This window comes from Chamaea fasciata, unplaced genomic scaffold (assembly GCF_029207755.1).
Source record: "Chamaea fasciata isolate MVZ Bird 193981 ecotype frontalis unplaced genomic scaffold, bChaFas1.0.hap1 SCAF_2, whole genome shotgun sequence".
Lineage (NCBI taxonomy): Eukaryota > Metazoa > Chordata > Aves > Passeriformes > Sylviidae > Chamaea > Chamaea fasciata.
In genome coordinates, this window is record NW_027094087.1 from 56,406,406 (window position 1) to 56,426,750 (window position 20,345).

Sequence of the window (20,345 nt, forward strand, 5' to 3'; positions counted from 1 at the left end):
TAGTTTTGGACAAGCATAGCCTAGTTCACATGAAGCTTAGAGTTATCACAGTATAGCTTATTTAGCATTTTGATTTACTTTTTCCTTCTTATAGGTTCCAGCTGGAACTGGAATGTTAAAAAATCATTCTCAATCAGATACTTTCATAAGGACTTCCAGCCATGATCAACTGTTGGCAGAAATGATGCAATCCCATATGGTTAAAGACATGTGTTTAATTGGAGGAAAAGTAAGAATTTAAATTTCTATTCTCCCTTCTTCCCCATGACCTTTGGAATGTCATCTAATTAATATTTTTTCACTTTTTAGGGCTGTGGCAAAACAGTTATTGCGAAGGAGTTTGCTGATATACTGGGATACAGCATAGAACCTATCATGCTATACCAGGTAAGGAAACTATCTGCTGATGGTCATGCTTTAAATATGATCTTGAGTAGAGACTTTCTCACAGCGCTAAAGGTGTTGGGTGTTTTTGCAAGCCCCAAACTCTATCAAGCTTAAGAGCAATGTCATAGCCAGTGGTCACTCAGCACTTGGAAGAATTGTCTGTCTTAGGTTGTAGTACACCCTAACCTCGTGGCATAAGCTGAAAAAATACAAGATTTAAAAGCAGAATGAATTAATTTGCTAGCTTTTCACACAGAGATAACATATGTAAGGTTTTCTCCATAACATTATGGAATGAAAGTGCTTAAATATAATATGAAGTCAAGGGTCTCCAATGACCTTATGAGTCAAAATACACCAAATATAACAGGATTTACAGTTCTAAGGGATAATTGGCAATGCTGCAGGAAAACATTAGCATCAGATTTAATGCAATATACTGGTCTCTTTTTTCGATCCCTTTTCTGCTTTACTTTTTTTCCTAGACAGCATGGAGACCTCCAAAGGAAGAAATGGCAGTGGCATCTGATTTAAAAGTGCACTGCCATGTGGGGAGAAACACTGACAGAGATGGGTGGTGAGGTTGAAGGGTTGAAAAAGTGAGAGGAAAATAGAAAAGAGAAACACTGATAATGATGATGAAAAAAAAGACAGTCCATTTTATGTTTTCCTGCACTGTTGAGAACCTCCCCAGACAGGATCCCACTGCTTTTCCTTCCCCCCCTGTGTGGCTTCAGCTGATAAGGGTGAGGACTTTGAAACTCTGTCTGCAAAACTGGAGTCAGATGGGTGACTTCTGCCCTTTTCTTATGCTTTAATGTGGCCAAGTGTGAGCAGATTTGGGGTTCAGGGCTACATGTCCTCATCAGTGTTATGTCGTGTTCATAGTGATATTCCTGGATTCCCAGCAGTGCCTAGGATCTTTTGTATAGTGGCCTGTTAAAATAGGTGTTTAGTTTCTGAGCCAGAACTGTGTGTCCAGCTACTCTGCATACTTCTCTCTGTACTTGTTACTGTAAACATAGTTTTAAATCATCCCAGAAAAATAACTTCTGCTACGTGACAAACCTGCTTAAGGGCAAGCACACCCTAACTCTTGTATTGTTGCACACAATATGATATTTGATATTCACCAGCAAAATTAGGTAATTATTTGCTTTAAAACATGGCCCCAGTTTCTCAGTTTCCTACCTTTAATTAGTATGGTTTCAATGAATATAAGCAGAAGCCTTCATTTTTGGAGTCACATGAGCAGAGCTGACATGGAACTATTTATTTAGTAGACATTTATTTGAAAGGGATCTGTAATTCCTATAAAAATAAAATCTAGGAAAGGATTTAGGGTATTTCCCACTGAAGTTAACCTTTCCTTTGGTTTCACCAGGGTTTGATCAAGCTCAGAGGGCAAAGGGGTTTTATAGAAAGGCTTTTTGGTGATATCAAATCAGTATCAATAAAGTAAATAAATGACTGAGAGCTGCTTGTTCACTGTAAATTCCTGAGTGGCCAAGCCTAGGTAAGATCCGCATGCATATCTGTACGTATAAATGTTTCCTAATGTACAATGTGTTACATAAGCCCAAAAGTTTTTGCAAACAGCAGTGTATAAAAATAGTATTGAATGTATCTGAGCAATAAATAGAATTTCAGAATGCATTTGTTTTTCTTTAAATATATAGCCTATCAGGGGCTTTGCGTAGCAGAGTGTTAGGATAATTTAAGGATTAAACAAATGTTTAAATTCATACACTAATTCAGCAGTGAAGGCTATGAAAAGTGTGATAGCATTTTTTTCTACTTTCATTCAAAAAAGTGTCTTCTGGGTTTTTTTTTGGTTCTTTTGGTTTTTTTCAGAGAGACATTATACTGTCCTGAATCCATTTCTAAAATTAAGGAGGCTTTTCTTTGTTTTATGGTTCTTATTTACTTTATGATAATTTTTGCAGGCACAAAAATGAGTAGAGGGACATTTACCATTGGTCTGAAGCGATAGCACCATTTCTTCTCAGGCTGACTGAAGAAATTAAGTCTTGGATTTTTTTTTTAATATATGTGTGTGTGTATATATATATAGTCATAGTCTTTACTTCTAATATTTGCTTCATTGTTCTTTGCAACTGAAGTTGATTAATAGTGTGAAAAGGTGTATCTCTCTATATTGATTATGCAGAAAAAACAACTCTAAAAAGCTTTTATGTTGTGAAGTGAGAATTAAATTTACCTAAAGCAAAGCTTTTGGAACTTAGATCATCTCTTATACTAACAGTTGGCTGAAAGAGCCGTTCCTGTCTCATTTGTGATATCTGACATCATTATATGGATTTGTCATTATATGCAGTTCCATTTAGGTAAACTGCTGAGAAAGGAAACTCATCCTGATTAGGAAAGGTTTGTTTTTAAGTTGTCTCTTAAAGCGGATAAGCAATAGCGAATGAGAAGTAGTAGCTAGCTAGTGCTTTGTGGACTGTAGCTAGGGAACTTTTATTCCAAGTTGCTTAAAATAAAATATTTTCTTCCCCCAGAATTTCAGAGGGGGTAAAAAAGTTACAGTCAAAGTGAAGTAATAACAGTTTTCCAGCAACTTGCTTCTTTTCTTCCCTAGCAAAAACAGTTTTCTAAGCACATCAGTAGTGTTTGTGTACTGTGATGTTTTTGTTTCTAGGACTTTTTTTTTTGCCTGACCTCATATTTTTTTTTCACCAAATTCTTCCAGTTTTTTATTTGAGAAATGCTAACAAATGATGAGTCCAAATTGGCATGAAAAGCAGGAAAGATAGATTCTTCACCTCATAATTGCCAAGAACATGATTAGTATTATGGGCCATGAGAAAAGAGGGAGTGCAACAGAAGTTGTCCTACTTGGTTTTTCTCCTAAACATTTTTTTTTCCTGTATACAAACTGGTCTGGAAAATAAACAATACATTTTAAACACATAAGTTATAATGACTGTTACAAATTAAAATAGCCTTTTTGTTTCATATTGTTGCCATTGCTTTGTCCAAAATAAGAGGAATAATTAGTTCTTACACTTCAGTTACTGCCACTCCAAAGGGAGGGCTTTTTAGTGTTAGAGTATTGTAAGATTAGTTTTAATACCATATATTAAGTGGGTTAGAGTAAATAAATAACAACAATAAATCACTGGGCAAGTACTTAGCCATAAAATAAGTTCCTTACAAAAACTGTGCAGGTGTTAGCAATGGTATTCTTTTTTAATCATCCCATAATTGAATCTTGTTTGATCATTTAAGTCACAATGTTACATTCGTGTTACATTTCAGAAAATATTTTGCGCAAAATACTCTTACAAGTTTATCTGCAGAAAATTAGTGTACAGTTCCCATTGTTGGAATTAAGATGGACATGCTGTATGGCATACCAGGCTCCCAGTCAATTCATACTGTATGTTGTTTCATTTCTTTAGAGGTAAATTATTCAAAGGTGTGTTAGCTAAATACTCATTACAGCATTTACTAGCTGCTGAATGCACAGTTATTAAGCAAGTCCTAAACCCACATTTTTCTCTCTCTTTTATAAAAATGTTTCATGTCTAATTCATTAATAAAATAGAAAAGTGTGATCGCAGTAGTAAAACAATAGAAATACAACAATAAAAATATGGTATGGTTTTGTGGATTTGAATGAGAGAATTTAAATTATATTAATGTAGAAGCACTGAAGGAACCAGACTTTGTCCTGTTATTTTGGGGCTTTTAAGGAAATGTAGAAAAAGGAAATGATTCAGGCCATATGACGTAATGTATTCTATTTTTATCCTTTAAAGCTCAGAGGGTTTATAGTTGTGAAAAAGACATATGCAAAAGCTACAATTACAATAGAAAATATGTTTTTATCTGATTCTGGGTTCACAGCACAGTCTGAGGAAGGAATTTAGTCTTCCAGGTCACAAAATTACTATTCTGTCTTTTTTTCTCTGGTGCTTACCTGTTGTAATGGAACATCTAAAATATGTGTGCTGGAGGATATGCTAGATTTTGTCTTTGGTTTTATTCCTTGAGCATTATTTTGTGATAGGCTATGTACTTTTGATAAATTCTGTGTTACGGGCATCTTTCTTACCTGTTCATTATTCTCTGATACTTTCACTGCATTTTCCTGCTGAGAGGTGGAATGTCATGCTGGTTTGTGTTCAAGATTAATGATAAAATCTTTGCTCTTTCGGGTGGCTTCCGTACTAAAGAAATTCTTCTTGTTTGCTCCAGGTGTAAATTGCTGCCCCCTTCTGTACACAGGGCTGTGTACATATTGTCATATGCTTGTGTTTTGTTATACGGGCAGGGAGGAGAAGGGTCTTTGTTCTTGTTTCAAATTGGTGATATTGGCAAGTCTAGAACTTCCACAGTCTATTTAGTATTTTGTGAGTAGATTTGTGTGTATTTCTAATACTCTTTGGAAAATTAATTGAAGATTTCCTGCTAATCTTCCTGTATTCTTGTGAAGAACAGAATGCAGTTTTTTAAGGAGAAAGCATGTGCTTGTAAATTAAGAGAATAGATCATAAATATATTCTTCTGATGGACCGATACTTCCAGGATATGACAGCTAGAGATCTGCTGCAGCAAAGGTACACTCTTCCTAATGGAGACACTGCTTGGAGACCATCGCCGCTTGTCACCGCAGCTCTGGAAGGAAAGCTTGTTCTTCTTGACGGCATTCATCGAATTAACCCCGGCACTCTAGCTGTGCTCCAAAGGTCAGGATGTGAGCTTGGATAAGTTAGGTGCACGTGGTGTGTGTATTCAGTGCGTGCATACTGAGGCCTTAAGTTCCTGCTGGTGAATATGGCTTTGAAACTTTACTTTGAACTGTTAAGATCAAGCTGAGCATTGAAGTTTCATAGAATATGTAGTGCTCATTATTTGCTTAAGAGCAGAAGCAATTCTTGAATTTTTTGTAAGCCTAAAATAATACAGGAAATTTCATCCTGTTGTAAATATAGAGTATAAGTCTGAATTTTGGAATGAGCTAGATTTTATTCTAGAATTATGAAATCTTAACATTAGTAATATTTGTGTGACCATTTTAAAATGTAAGATGTCAGAAAACATTTGAAACGCATTGAGTGCATTCTGCTTCTAAACAAGCATGTTATAATATAAAATATATTATGAAGTATACTTTATATTGATTGCAAAGATCTCTTTCTAAACATTATTTCATAATCCAATAAAAAATTAAGTTTTGCAGAACACAGTAATAACAAATGCTATCGTAATAATTATTTATGCTGCAGGGTCAAATTTTTATGTCATTTCATATGCATGCATCATAAACTGCTTTTGCAAATCAAAGGACATTGTGAGCTTTAAAAGCATGTTGTAGTAAAAGCATTTTCTTCCTTCTCTTATATATATACAGAAGGAGAGAACAAAGATTTATACTTGCCTGTGTTTTTGCCTTTTCATCCGTTTAGTGTTCCTTTCTGATTTTTAGTTCTGACATGTGCATGCGTTATAGCTAATCAACTTCTCCATATCACAAAATAAAAGCTGGATCTGTATGTATGTTAATCATTAAAGTCAGCTGAAAGATAGCATGTCAAGAAATAAAAGTATATTACTTGGTACAAGCATAACAAAAAAGCAGTTTCATGCCTTTTATGTACACTCCACAGGTAAAAAAGATTATTTTATTTTTCATATTCTTACCATATGGATTTAAATGAAGTTGACTGACTATGTGGTAAAACTTAGGTATGTTATTTTACCTCCATGCCTGGATGCATTTTGAATTGCTATCATTTTTTCCTTTTACTGCAGTGTATGTTAACTGAGATAACTTTTGAAAACACCCTTAGTAGTTATATGTATTATAAAAATTAATCAAAGGCAAGATAGAGCTTATTCTTTGTTTCCAGACTAATACATGACAGAGAACTGACTCTCTATGATGGCACCAGATTGTTAAGGGAAGATAGATACCAAAACTTAAAAGAAGAGTTGCAGCTCACTGATGAGAAACTACAGGAAAGGTAAAGTATGAGCTACGACTACAGAATGCAAGCATTTCTTTTTTTTTTTTTTTTTGTCTAATTAAAAAACTGCAGAATGCTTTTCTGTTAAACTGATTCCTTCTAATTGCTAGGAGAAACGTATTTTAAACATCAGATCCCTCCCGAGCTCTATTTCTTTTTGTGGTATGGCAAAATATATCCAGTTTAGAGTGCTTAAACTGAAAGGAAAACATTCAATATCCTTTAAGAGAAGGAGTTAGAAATTGAAGAGAAATTCCAAGTAGGTACAAAAATAGATAGAAAGCTATATAGTACTTAATTTTGGAACATTTTATTTAAAGTCTTGGGAAAAAAAAGCTCATTTGAAGTTAAATACTAGTTACTTTCTTTTGCCTTATGAGCTAGAAAGCTGGTATTTAATTTACAATTAATATGGGGCAGGAAATCCTAAGGATGGGTTGGGACCCATTATGCTTATTCTTTTTGTTCCTTTACTTCCACTTGTCTGCTAGAAACATTCCCGAGATAGAAATGTTTTCTAGTTCTCCGAGACTGTATTTGATACATGATCAAACACTGCTAACCGATTTCAGCTTATGGGAGGGATATTGTTGATTGCGTGTCAGAACAAATGCAATCTAATATTCAGTAATATATAAAGAGCTAAACATACTGTGATTCTGAAATGGATCTATCCTCTGAAAAAACAGTTGAAGTTTTATGTCAGACATCCATGCTCATATTTATGCTGCAGGGTGTGTGTGTGTCCAAACTTGGAAGAGGCCTGATTGGTTTATAGCAGGGGTGCATTCATGATGTGCCACACGTTTTCTCCCAATTGTCTTGCTGAATCAGACATTTTTCTTTGACCTCCATAGTCCACCCTTTGGAAAAGCTGCTTTTCTTTTACTTCCTAGTCGTTTCCATATTTCTGGTTCCCTTTTCAGTCAAAATGCAGTGGGTTTAAAAAAAGCAAGAACTGCTCCTACAAAACCAACAAACACCTCAAACTTCATTCTAAGCCTAATTGTTGCAAATTCTAACAAGTCTGCAGAGGCCACACACCTAGCTAGATGGTCATTTTCTGCATTTGTTTTATTTGAGTGAAGAACTATGTATCAGGAAAGTGTTCTGTTTATCAGGATTTTAAGCTCAGACTTTGAAAAGAGCGGCAAAAAAGCTCCAAGGGCCCATCTGGGATGGTATTCCAATTTTGCATCGGACTTTGTAGTAAGAAATATGTCTGTTGTGCCAGTCTCCTCCCTGATCTGTGTTCATGGTCTTGTGCAAGGTGCTTTCAGGCAGAATGGCAGTGGCTGTACTGTTTTGCCTAGTACCCTGTAGTACATTCCAAATATACTCCAAAAACCTGGACAGTTCATCACAAATTTGTCTTCAGAGCTGCCACTCCTAGTGGATCAAAACTCTCTCACAAGAATAGAGATATACATCTGGATCCTGCACATGCTTTTTTGTTCTGACAATGGCTGTTTTGGCAGTGGGCTCCCTCTAATCTTCATTATCCGTTAGACCCATGAGCACTGTCCAAGCTGTCTTCTTTAATGATTGTTCTGCAGATCCTTCTCTTTTGTGTCACCTCTGTGTCTACTTTCCTTTTCAGCCTCATTGAGTAACCTTTTGGCTCTACAGTGCAAATTGTACATTGCTTTTGGCTACTTTGGAGGCTCCAAAAGTAGGGTTTTTGGGGGTTTTTTTGCTTTCCTTGAAAGGCTGTCTCTCTTTCCTTTAGATCTCGGTGTACTGCTTTTATCTAACCACCTCAATATTTTGTAATATAATGCTTCTGAGTTGCTAAGCTCTTAATTATCTGTTTGACTGACAGTGAGCTTTCACACTCTAATCCAAAAGTGAAGGGTGTCTGTTTTACTAGACAAGAATCCATTTCTGGTTAGTACTTGGTCTTAGAAACAAACAGATTACCCCATTATGTAGGCATTCTTGTATCTGGAAGCTCAGTGTGACCATTTAGCACCATCTTGGATGCAGATGAAAATTCTTACTCCTGAATCATCTGAAGTCCATTTTCCTGAGAATCCTCACCTCCTAGGTGAAGTGTTCAATCTGCCCTTTTTTCTGTAATGACTTAAAAAAAAAAAAAAAAAAAAAGCTAGGTTAAAGTAATGCAAACGTGTAACTGCTTCTTTGGTTTTGGCTTTGGACTTCTTTGTCATCACGGACGACTTCTCTATAAGAGAGGGTACTGTTCTCATCAGCCCATGAGGAACTGAAGGTGTTCCAGGACCTCACATGGTTTTGGAGCCTTCCATATTCTGAAAACATCACTGCCTTTTAACTGACTCCAGGATGCAATGTCAATAATTGCTGTTTGATTCCAGGACTGTATTCATCCTTGCTACTCATCCTTTTCAGCAATAGTTACCAGTCACTGCAAACTTTAGTACCTTCCAGTGTTGCAGAATCCAGCAGAATTAATCCATCAAATCATATCTGAGGTACAGACAGTTGATTAAATCACAGATTTCAATCACAACAGTGCTCACCATCGCTCCTCTGCCTGCAGTATATTGTCTTTGGAGAAGCTAAATAGAGTATATTGTATGATGAATTTATTAGCAGATTGTTTGAGCAAATTCTTACCTAAATCACAGCTGAGAGACGCTTTCCATATTGATGAGAGACATCTCTCTTGCTGTGTGCCAGTGACTGTGACTAGTGGCCTTAGCTGGATTTCTGAAGATAAAAGGCAGCTGGATTTGACTAAAGCAATTTCGGTGCAACTGCTTTTTACCAGGTCTGTGGTATATATGATGACATTCTCAGTTTTGTTGGGACTGAATCTGCAATGTTTGAGTGACACATTGTGTACCTAATTTTCCAATAAGTGAATATTAATATGTCCCTGCAGTTTTAGTGCCTTTAATCTTTAGTTTGTCAACAGTCAGAATACTCATTTGTGTGGTAGAAGAGAAAGAAGAAGAGGATCAAGAGATTTGCTTGGATTTTTTACTAAAGGGATGGTATTTCAGATCATGCTGTGATCTAGAGAAATCACATGCCTTTGTGTACAAATGCATACAGTATTACAGTAGAGAATGTGAATGTGCTTAAACCATGATGCTGTTATTAGAGGTGCTGGACAAAGAAGAAAGTATGGTTTGGTTTTCAGATTGTTTTCAATTTTTGTAGATTAGAGCACTATTACTCATTAGTTACATTTTTGACAACATTTCCAAGTTTTATTACTTTTGTAAGGGCTAATAAAGTATATTCTGATTTTAAATAAGGTTAATTATTGTCACTGAGTAGTATGTTCACTATTATTTCATCACATTTCTACATCTGTAGAAAAGTTTTCATTTTTCTGAGAAGGGCCTTAGGCTGGTGGGTACAATAGCTCTCTCGGGAGTGGTAAGTGCATTGCCCTTGGAACATTTTGGGATACTCCTTGGCCTCCTGAAAGCCTCTAAGCTACAAAGTAACTAGTGGTGGCCACAGAATCCTTTTTCCTTTATTCTTTACTATGCCAATTTGGCTGTGAAGTTCGCAAATGGTCATAGAACACATTCACTCCTCTAGGGAAACAAAGAATTCACGTTTATTAGTTTAAGGAGAAGAAAAAAAACTGCCCTCGAGAAAGTGGCAGATGGTCCTTAAAGATATTTTACATAGAAGGAAATTATAGCTGCTGATGCCTTACTCATTTAACGACTGCGTGATTCGCTTCCCTGAACAAGTTCAGAGAGTAGGAGAAAGTGTGTCCAAGTTGTGTGCATATCCAAGATTTCTGCATAGAATTTCTTCTGTAATCATCCATTACTTCATGGAGACAGATACTGTAAAGGCAGCACACAGTCCTTACAAATTAAGCAGCGAAGGGTTTGTTTGTCTCAGGATACAGTATTTAACCTGTTGGTGTGTGTGTACCCCCTCAACGCACACACATGCTAAGTTCTTGGTGTGGTGAATAGAAAGGCAGCTATTATAGGAAAATCTAGGAGTAGGTACATAATAGGATAGTTCAAAAACTAAAAAGTCTCTCATAATGCATGGGTGGTTTTAATGCCTTGCAGACATTGGATTCTTTTCCATGTGGTTAGGTTGAAGGGGAATGCACAGTAGATAAGACAAGTATGAAATGTGGCAGGAAGTGAATATAACAAGTAATAGAATTTTTAATTGCTTACATTTTTTAGCTTTTACTTAATTTGTTGTTTAGGGGTTTGGTGTTTTTCCAGTTTAGTGAATTTTAAGATAAAGTCAGCTGTTGGTGTTAGACTGTGGTGAAATTTAAAAGAACCAGCAAGAAAATAACAATAGATCATTTTGGTCCTAGTGTTACAATCATTCGCAACTTACAAAATTTAGATAGAAAATGAGATTTATTAAATCATGCTACAGGAAGAGATAACCAAAAATAGTTTGGTCTTCCAAAAAGTTGCATTAAAAATGCCATTCTGCATTTTATTTTATTCTGGTTTTTTTTTTAATGAGAAACTTCAATTGCTCAAAACTATGGTCAGTAACAAGAAAATCTTTCCCTAAAATCGCCCTGATCAATGTGTGTGATTTTCTTTGTAAGAGCAATGATGGTAATCCTTGGCTGAAATTAAACAGTGATGTCAAATGAAGGACACTCATTTTATTAGGAGAGTGCCTTGCTGCCTGTATTGTCAGTAAATGTTTAATAGAGAGAAGGATAGAGACTCTTTGCATGAATCAGTTAACATCAAATCTTCCCACTGTGTTTGAGGCTTATTAATTTAAAAGATGCCAGGTTTTTAACAAGATACACTTACTTCATCTTCATCTGTAAAACCCACAAGATTTCTTGTCATCAAAGATTTCTTTTCTATGAAGTACAGCTCCATGTAGGAGCTCTCCATATTGTATTCTTTTTGAGACTTGATCTGTAATGCAATGGAACAACTTTGAAGCTCTTCAGTTGTGCTGATGGAAGATGGGAACTTACAGAGCTCTGTAGAAGTGAGTCATTTATGGTATTTGTTTAATAATACACTTAGCCTGACATTTTCAGCATTGCAAACATCACTCCAAACAATAGGCTTTTGAAATAGCCAAATAGTTTTATTCATGTTTACAACCTGGAAACCCACAGCAGTGATGTTGTCCAAGCCTAGAGAGTACGTCAGTAAACTGATATCACCAAGATAGCTTGCCCTGACTTTGCATCTTATCTCCTCCCACTTCTTTCTGTGCCCTCCCTGGCTGTCCCCACCAAGCCCTTTGAGGGGCTTTTGTTGAGCCCTTGAGATTAGGAGGTGATACAAAAGAAAAGTGATTCCTTTACCAGGAAATGATACAAAATGAATAGGATTCCTTCACCGGAAAAGTTGACTCCTTCTTGTCTTCGCGTACAGTATTGCAAAAGGACCAGAATTTGATGGATGTCTGGGGGAGGGTTGCTTTTTTTCTTAGTAATGTTAGGGAAGGTAAGTCTGAAAGTATATGTATTTATCGTATCTAGGAAATGTTTTCTTCTATAATAAAGTTGGCTAATTTTCCCTGACCTTCTTTTATGCTTAGTGACAGTGACATTTCCAATGGCTCCTCTTTCATGTGGTGTTTTCAGACATCTATTTCTATTTTTATCAATCAGGGAGTTGCTTCTAGGCTTATGACTTCCAGCTGAGAATAACTCATGCCACTGCCTTTGTTTGCTTTGATACAAGAGATTGCAGTAATTGCCCTGTTGTATCACAGGTTTATTGTTGTGATGTACAGATGAGCCAACTATGCAGTAGGTTTGTCAATTTATGCCTTTGGTAATCTGTATGGAAAATGACATGGTAACAGCAATATAAACTGCCTAATCAGATTTCACTTGCTTTTTCCAAATGAACATCTTCTATTTTAATATAATTACTGTAAAATTAGTAGATGAAAACAGGCCCTTCTTGCACAAAATTTGACTGGTTTTTGTATCTGATGTGTTACTCTGTTGTTTCTGGTGCTTCTGGAAATCATCTGAGTTGATCAAACCATGGTGGTAATAACAGCAAGGTCCCAGGTCTGATCTCTGTATGGGTCATTTACTTAAGAGTTGGACTTGATGATCCTTCTGGATTGCTTTCAGCTCGGACTGTTCACTGATTGTGTGATGGTGCAACCTTGCAGGTGTGAGTACCAATGAGTGCCCAGTCAGAGGAGGTGAAAATATTACAGGCATAAGGGATACAAAAGATGTGAAGAAGGTCAAGATATCAAAATCCATGGCAGCAGTCTTTTAGTGCCCTAACATACACATCTAAAAATTGTATATTTAAGTTTGTGTTGCAAGTTCCCATTGTTTTCAGTGGACTCAAGACTCTTAGTTACCAAATCCTCAGGTGAGAACTGGGAAACACTGACTTAAACTAGGAGGTCAGTCTCATAAGAATTTAAAAAACAATAATAATAGAAGTACCTTTTATAGCTGGGAACAGTGTGGTTTTTTTCACATGAAGGTGTGGAGACAGATAGGAGGAAGAAGGGAAGTTCAGAATGGTATTAGAAATAACTTTTGGGCAAAGAGAAATTAAAACAAATAAAGATCTATCCTATGATATCCTTTGAAGTTATGGTTGGGGGGTGTTGAAAGAATATGAGAGGGACAAACTACTGGTTGTGGCTAGACTTTTGTGCTTGGTTGATTTAAGGAGCCAGGACAGCAATTCTGAAGTTCTTGTAAATCTTAATCTTCCACTGGAGAGACCTGTCTCTTCCTGCTGGCCCTAAAATGAGCCAGGGGTGAAGTGATTGGTTTGGTCTTTGAAGCATAACTTTCAGGAGTGTTATGAAGTTAGACAGATTAATCCAAGGACCACAAAGAGCATCTGTAAGGGAATGTTCCTAAACTGTTAATAAATTCAGCTCTTCACAGTATCTAGGGAAATCTCTACAGTGTCATCCTTTCTGTCAGTCTAATTCAGTACAAGAAGTTACTCATTACTGCAGCTCTGGTAGGTCTTTTTTTGTCCCTGAGTTGCCTGTGAGACACCCTGTTCTAGGTAAAGCACTTGTAAAAGTTCATGAAATGAGTGAGATGTGCCCATTTCAGACATACAGCACTGTAGCTTAGTCGGTGATATTTGTCCATCTTGAGGCATACGGGTTCTGTTGCAGCTTAAGAGACTTGGGTACGCTTCTGAGCATAAAAAATGTGTAAATTTTAAAAAATTTCAATTCACTTTATGCGGCTTGTGTCTTTTAAAAAACATAAAGTTGCATTGCAAATTATCTGAATATACTATGATACATTTCAGTACAATAATGTATCTTTTTTTCATCTATTGTAAAAATTAAATCTAATATTCATTCCTTAAGCCAGGTAATGCATTTTTAAACTCTTTTTTTTTTTTTTTTCAGGTCTATCTTTCCTATCCATCCTTCTTTCAGAATAGTGGTCTTAGCAGAACCTCCTGTCATTGGAAGTAGTACCCAACAGTGGTTGGGTCCAGAGTTTTTGACACTGTTTCTTTTTCATAATGTTCGGTCTTTAAGCAAGAGTGAAGAAATTGAAGTTATTAAACAAATGGTAGGTACATTCAGTACTTTAGGCACTTACTGGCTATTGCTTACTGAACAGGATTATTTGCTACATTTAAAATAAATGTTTCAGTGTAGCATAAAGGAGCTGATTTTTGAAGCTTAACTAAGCAACATACCTGCTTATCTTTTAATGGCATAATTCTTACTTTAATATTAAATGCTGCTGTAACAAAAAATACTCTTTTGTCATAAAGTGACTGTAGCAAGTCTATGCTTATTGCATATGTGGAACTTGGATATCTCGCAGTAAGATTAATACTGTTTTTCTTTCAACCAGATTCCCAATGTACCCAGTGTTGCTGTGGAAAAGTTGTTGTCAGTAACACACAAGCTTCGGGAGACAAATGATGCCACTGTGAGCTCTTTTTTTTTTTTCTTTTTTCTCTTTGAATTTACTGTCTCTGTCTGTGACTGTCTTAACAAAAGCTGGTTGAAACGTGCTAAGCTATAGTGTTATTTCAGAGGCTGCCTGACTGGAAAACCAGCCCCAGAAAGCTATTGCTGGCAATTATTGTGCTGCATACTAGAAACTTCTTTGATTTATGGTGTATGTATTTGGAATCTCCATAAGTTATAGGAATTTGCACAAATCCCAGAGAATCAAGAACAGAACACATGTTGTCAGTGAGTTTAGGTATGTGACTCACAGTGAAACATGCTGAGGTGCCTTTTAATGTGCATGGATATAGTCACATGTGTTTAGGAATTTTTCGATTACTTTGCTTTAGTAGTTGGAAAATTGATAGCTGAAGTTATTGGGGCTTTTTGAGCAATAGGAGCTATATAGTCATTATAAAAAGATGATGAGAAAACAGAAAGCTCCAGAACTCCTGGCTGCATTGCTGCTATAGGCTAATATTTAATATTCTATTAAAGAAGTAATGTCAAGAAAAATAAGTTCTGCTGACAAACTGATCACAGAATTCTTTGTAAATACACAGTTAAGTCATGGTGAAAAGAAAAATAAATTATTGCTATGGCAGCTAAAACACAGCATGCTTTTGTAAGTAAAACGTAAAATGTTTTTAGTGGAATCCAGTAGTACCAGCTTAACTGGTACACAGATTTAATCTGTTGTCCTTAGTCTTCATGATTTTAACATGGATAATAGTTTTTATAGTTTTACTGTTTTAAGAAGCTGAGAGAGGCTGTTATGCTCTTTTGAGCTTAAAATCGCAAGTAAAAAATTGACTTCTAGGTATACTGTTGGAACAGTTATAATTATCGATTGAGCTTCCTACATCTAATGTGTAAATGTATCAGTTTTGGCATACTTGGAGGCATACCATGCCTGAATAGAGCATCACAAAAATCTTTTGCAAATCTGTGGATATTTGTGGAATTCTGAAATATCTAAATGAATTGTGTGATACTGAATGAGAAGTGAATCATGCTATGGTTTGAAAGAGGATTCTTGTAGATCAGCAGTGACATGAGTCATGTTGGGAACCAGCACACTTGTGCAAAGAGATGAAATGTGTGCCTTATGTATATTAGGCTATTTGTAGAGTTGTCTAAGTAAGTAAGTCTCTGCCAGAGATTATCCTGAAATATTAACCTTTGTTTAAAGTGATTTTCTTAACAATAGAATACCTGTAGACTGTTCACTCTGTGGGCGTTGTCTGTGTCATTGTAATTGTTTGCTTGATTTACAATAGAATCTGGAGACCACAATCAAGATCCTGTTGAATTAGGTGCCTCATAGATACATATTAAAAAAATTGTCACTAACACAATTTTGAGTTGGCAGCTGTTCAATATAAAAAACCCCAAACAAATCAGGTAAGAGAGGAGGAAATTTTGTTTACAATGCTTTCAACTACCAGTTGGAAATACTCAGAAGATGTAATACAACTTTTCCTCAATGGTCCTATCCTCTATGGATAGTAAGGATAGAACATTTACCCTTGCCTCTTTGCCCTTGCTTCAGTCATAGCTGAGTAGGTCTTGATGTAACACATGAAATGCCGTCGTTTGCATCACAGTGTCCGCAGTGCTGGATTTTAAACTGGTTGTTCAGAAGATGCTTCACAATCTTCTGTCAGTGAAAGTAGGAGGAGCAGAGTAGAAATCTTTGCAGTTAGCCCAATCTAAATAATTCTTCCTCATTGCTCAGAGATATGCTAAAAATATTATTCTTTCTTTTCTCATAATTTGAGAGAAGTTTTGTGTGATTTCATAGAACTGACTTAATTTTTTCTTTAATTTAAATGCCTTTTTGTCAAAACTGCTGTTTTTTGGGGGATGGAGTTGGTGTTGAGATATTTCTCATGCATGAAAATTAATAAAGGGGAGAAAAGGCTGTGAAATTCATTAATCCTTGCTTTTCTCTATTTTTTGCCCTGGGTTTCAAATGAGATTTTTTTTTATATAACTGAAACAGCATCATATATTAAAACAATTTTAATGCAGTTAGAAATCTTACATAAACTTGTATAAACCCAAACAAAACATTTTGAAATTACCTAATTAAAATATTTCACTTGACCCAGGCAAAACATGGCGTGACTTATCAGATCACACTCATTGTTGTGTGTTTCCTGCTAAAATAAGGAACCTATTTGTATTAGATACCTTCATCCGGTAAATGCAATTATAGAATTATTTCTTTCTCAGTCTTTGGATCTTACTTTAAATACATGATTGCTTGTTTTGTGCTTCTGTTTGTTTGTTTTTTTGAATTTTGCTGTTTGTTTGAGGTCTACCTTCCCTAGCATTGAATAATTTCTGTAAATCTTCGCTGAATCATATCCAGTTTTTAGCATTTGTTTTAACATGTAGACAACAGCAAAGGTCACAGTGTTCTAATACTGGCCCACCCAGAAGGCGTGTGCAGAGGTGATACAATCTCCATACTGCTGCCCACTGTTGTCCTGTTTATGTGTCTAAGAATCCTGCCAGACCTTTTTGCAAGAGCGTAACATGTGGAGCTCATGTTTAGTTTCTGAAGAGCAGATGAGTTTTTAGCACATTGATCCTTTCACAGTAGCTAACCTACTTTTTATTGCTGGTCTTAATGTTAGGGTTTATATTGCACATAAAATTCAGTTCACGGCACATTTTTTTTCCTGTTGCTTATCAAGTGATATTTTAAGGCTAATCTTTTGATGACATAATGATTTCCATGACAGTGACTTACTGCAAAAAATACAGAATTACAAGCTTGCCTATTAAGGTGCATGAGTTGCTGTAGAAGGCACAAAGCATCTATGAATCAGGAGAAAAGTTGAAGTAATTCCTTCTGGATTATGTTTTTCTCCTGACTTGTTCACTCTAAATCCCTCACACGGATTAAATAATTAAACTACCCTGTATTTTTTGACAGGCACAGTCGCTGGCCTCGTTTTTATCTACTCGACAACTGTTGCGAATTTGTCGTCGACTGTCACAACATCCAGATGAAAGCCTTTATGATGCTGTTAATAAAGCCTGCCTTTCCAGGTAGAGCTACTAGTTTTGGTGGAAGTTCAAGACCTGTGTGGTCAGTTGCCAACATGCAAGATAGCTTTTAATGTGTTTTAGTAAATAATGCAATTGCTTGAAATTGGTAATTTCATTAAAAATATTTCTGTAATATTCTCAAACCTAGAAGATAAGTAGAAAGGATGTGGTACACTTTTCTCATCTTTATGAAGATACTTCAATATATTATATAAATTAGGTCACCATTATCAGCATTGCTTCACTGTCTAAAAATACTCCAAGCAGAACCATATTAATTCTAGTTTGACTTACGTTTCATGGACACTTGGTTTCAGTTCTAAAAGCTGTATCTAGAAAAGTTATGAGGGTTTTGTTGGCTTTGGGATTTTGTTTGTGGCTTTTGGTTTGTTAGAGCTTTTGTGGTTTGGGGATTTTTTGGGGGTTTTTTTTCCCTTTTCAAAAGAAAGTGAGTTGTTACCAAAAGGTTTGGAAAACTGAAAGGGTCTAGTTCTAGACACCTCAGAACTTAATCTTTCTCTCTGAAACCTGAGATCCAAGCAAATTGAGTAATGAGAAAAGGTATTTCCAAAAAACAATTGTTTCTGTTGTGTCTCTTACTTGCAATGAAATGAGGACATTACATGCCTCCAGTTCTAAACTGATGCCTTAAGTTTTAGTTCTCATATTTTTCAGATTCTGTGCTGCCTAGGGATGTACTTCTGAGCCTCATATCAAGTGCTAGTGAGCTCCCTTCACAGAGTAGGTAGACAAAACAAATCCTTTTTCAGCTAAGGACCCAACAGCATAAACAATGGTGGACTGAAGAGAGAAAACAAGAAGGATGAGACCTACAACCTGAGGCTGTAATTGGACAGTTAAATCCCAATGTGCAAATTGACAAAAACTTATTAAAATGTAAGATCTCTTAACTGGTCAGCCACTTTGTGACCATTCTTGATCCACCCTGGGTGTAGCCGTGGCCAGGCTCTTGTCCTGCCCAAGGTGGATCCTGGAGGCATTTCAATAAATACCTACTTTATTCTCTAGCTTTGTCCAGCCTCTGTTTCAGGTCAGCCTTCCAAGGCATCAAAACCACCCTACATTACAACCCTATTGCGATATTTGATTACACTGAAGCCTTTTAAAAGGAGTGCACTGCCACGAGCGTAGTTCATTGCCTATGAAAGAAGCTCAATTCCCCTCCTTGGGGACAGATGAAACGTGGAAGGCTTTTTGTGTAAGGAATAGATCTTCAGGGTTTGGAGGTGCAAGTGAATCTTCATTTTAGATTTTAGATTGCATATTACATTAGATTTAGATTTTTAGATTACAGAAAATACTGAAAACTTTAAAAAGAAAAACCCTTAAAATACAACGTTCCTATTATTCTCCTTCTTGTAGATTTTTACCAAACCTCGCCAGATCAGCTTTGCATAAAAATCTGCAGGATTCTGGTATTGAAACAAGTCCAGATGACACAGAGAAAATAGATGGAAAGGATTACACATGTAAGCTTCTGCTATTTTTTCCTGCTCTGCATGAATGTTATTCAGGTTGCTGGACATTTAAAGGTGTATTAGTTATCCTCAAAATTAAATGTAATGCGCTTCAGTTATATCTGTGACTTTGTTCTACCAGAATGCGTTGCTGCTCTCAGTATGTTGTATTGTCTGCTGAATTTCCATGCTCATGGAATTTTGTTTTCCATCATGTTTAATTGTTTCTCAGTCTATAAGATCCATGGTTTCAGGCTTTTAGTACTGCTTTTTCATTTCTTTTCATCACTGATATCTAGTCCTCTGTACAGTTACAGCCTTAGTTTGATCTTAACATTTCTCTGTTCTGTTTTTTTACCATTGCTTCTTTCTCTCCTGTTAAAATCACCTTTTTTTTTTTTTTTTGAGATTGTTGTAGAAGATTTGTGCTATCATTTCCTTTCATTCTGGCACACACTTCTTTGTTATTCTCTTTATTCTCCTTAAATTGCTAGAGTAGTTGGATATCACCTTTATCAAGCAGGTCTTTGTTTCTTTGGCTTATCCAACTTGTATTCATTTGTAGTAGCCTTCAGGGCTATGCATATACTTCTGTTTCTGCCATTTTTCTCACTTCTACTTTCTCATTCCTGTATGACCCCCTTCATGCTAGCTGTATATCTTTTCATTTCCTCTGTCAGGCAGCATACTGTGAGCAATTTGCTGTTTTCCATTCACTACATTTTTCCTTTCCTCTGCCTCACCAGTGTTATCTCTGCTCTTGTTCTGTACATTTGTTCCCAGTTGTATGATGTATTAGATTTCTGTATTTTTACTGTTTGATCCTCGCAGTGGTAAACGTATCTTTGGTTTTAATTCATGTGGATTCTGTTTTTATGAATTTATTAATGTGTGTGTATATGGAAGTACATACATAGATACTGATATATTAATGGATATATATTTTCTATTATATACAATATGTGTATGTTACTATATACAAATACTATGCAGCCATATGTATACATATATATCTCCAATCATCTATGTATTATTATATCTCTAATTCACATTTAATATATATATAAAACTATGTATACAAAATAATTAGAACTCTTGCCGGTTGTGTGATACTACCTGCTTACTTTTTTTTTTTAATCTGGATACATCCCTTGAATTTTCTGTGTTTCTCTGTTTCATGCCATAAAGGCAAACAGCTAAAAACTTCTGTCTAGAAATAAGGGTATTTTCAGTTCTATACCATGCCAGATTAAGAAATCAGTAGCAAAAAAAAAAAAAAAAAAAAAAAAAAAAAAAAAAAAAAAAAAAAAAAATATTATTGCATATGTTATTATTTATTTGTTATTTTCCTAAGCACTGAATTTTTAGTTCTTTTGATCCAAGATATTTTAATGTACTTTTTCTCTCAGAGCTGTAGTTGAGGGATATTTCTACTATGCAGTGCTGAAAGGGAGGATCAGCAGTGGCTCTGAACTGTTGTAGTGGGTGTGTTCCCCCTCTCAGCTGAGCACCCACTCAGCCACTTGTTACCCCA

At 35.9% G+C, this 20,345-nt stretch overlaps 1 protein-coding gene across 2 annotated transcripts in view; it reads left to right on the forward strand.

Moving 5' to 3' along the window:
• VWA8 (von Willebrand factor A domain containing 8) overlaps positions 1–20,345 on the forward strand; it is a 183,203-nt gene that overhangs the window by 50,947 nt on the left and 111,911 nt on the right. For both annotated transcript variants that reach the window (XM_066176231.1, XM_066176232.1), the window contains exons 11-18: positions 95–229; positions 310–387; positions 4,942–5,102; positions 6,267–6,380; positions 13,710–13,878; positions 14,170–14,247; positions 17,218–17,333; positions 18,717–18,823. In XM_066176231.1, the coding sequence (XP_066032328.1) occupies positions 95–229; positions 310–387; positions 4,942–5,102; positions 6,267–6,380; positions 13,710–13,878; positions 14,170–14,247; positions 17,218–17,333; positions 18,717–18,823 (958 nt within the window). The remainder of the gene's footprint in view (positions 1–94; positions 230–309; positions 388–4,941; positions 5,103–6,266; positions 6,381–13,709; positions 13,879–14,169; positions 14,248–17,217; positions 17,334–18,716; positions 18,824–20,345) is intronic.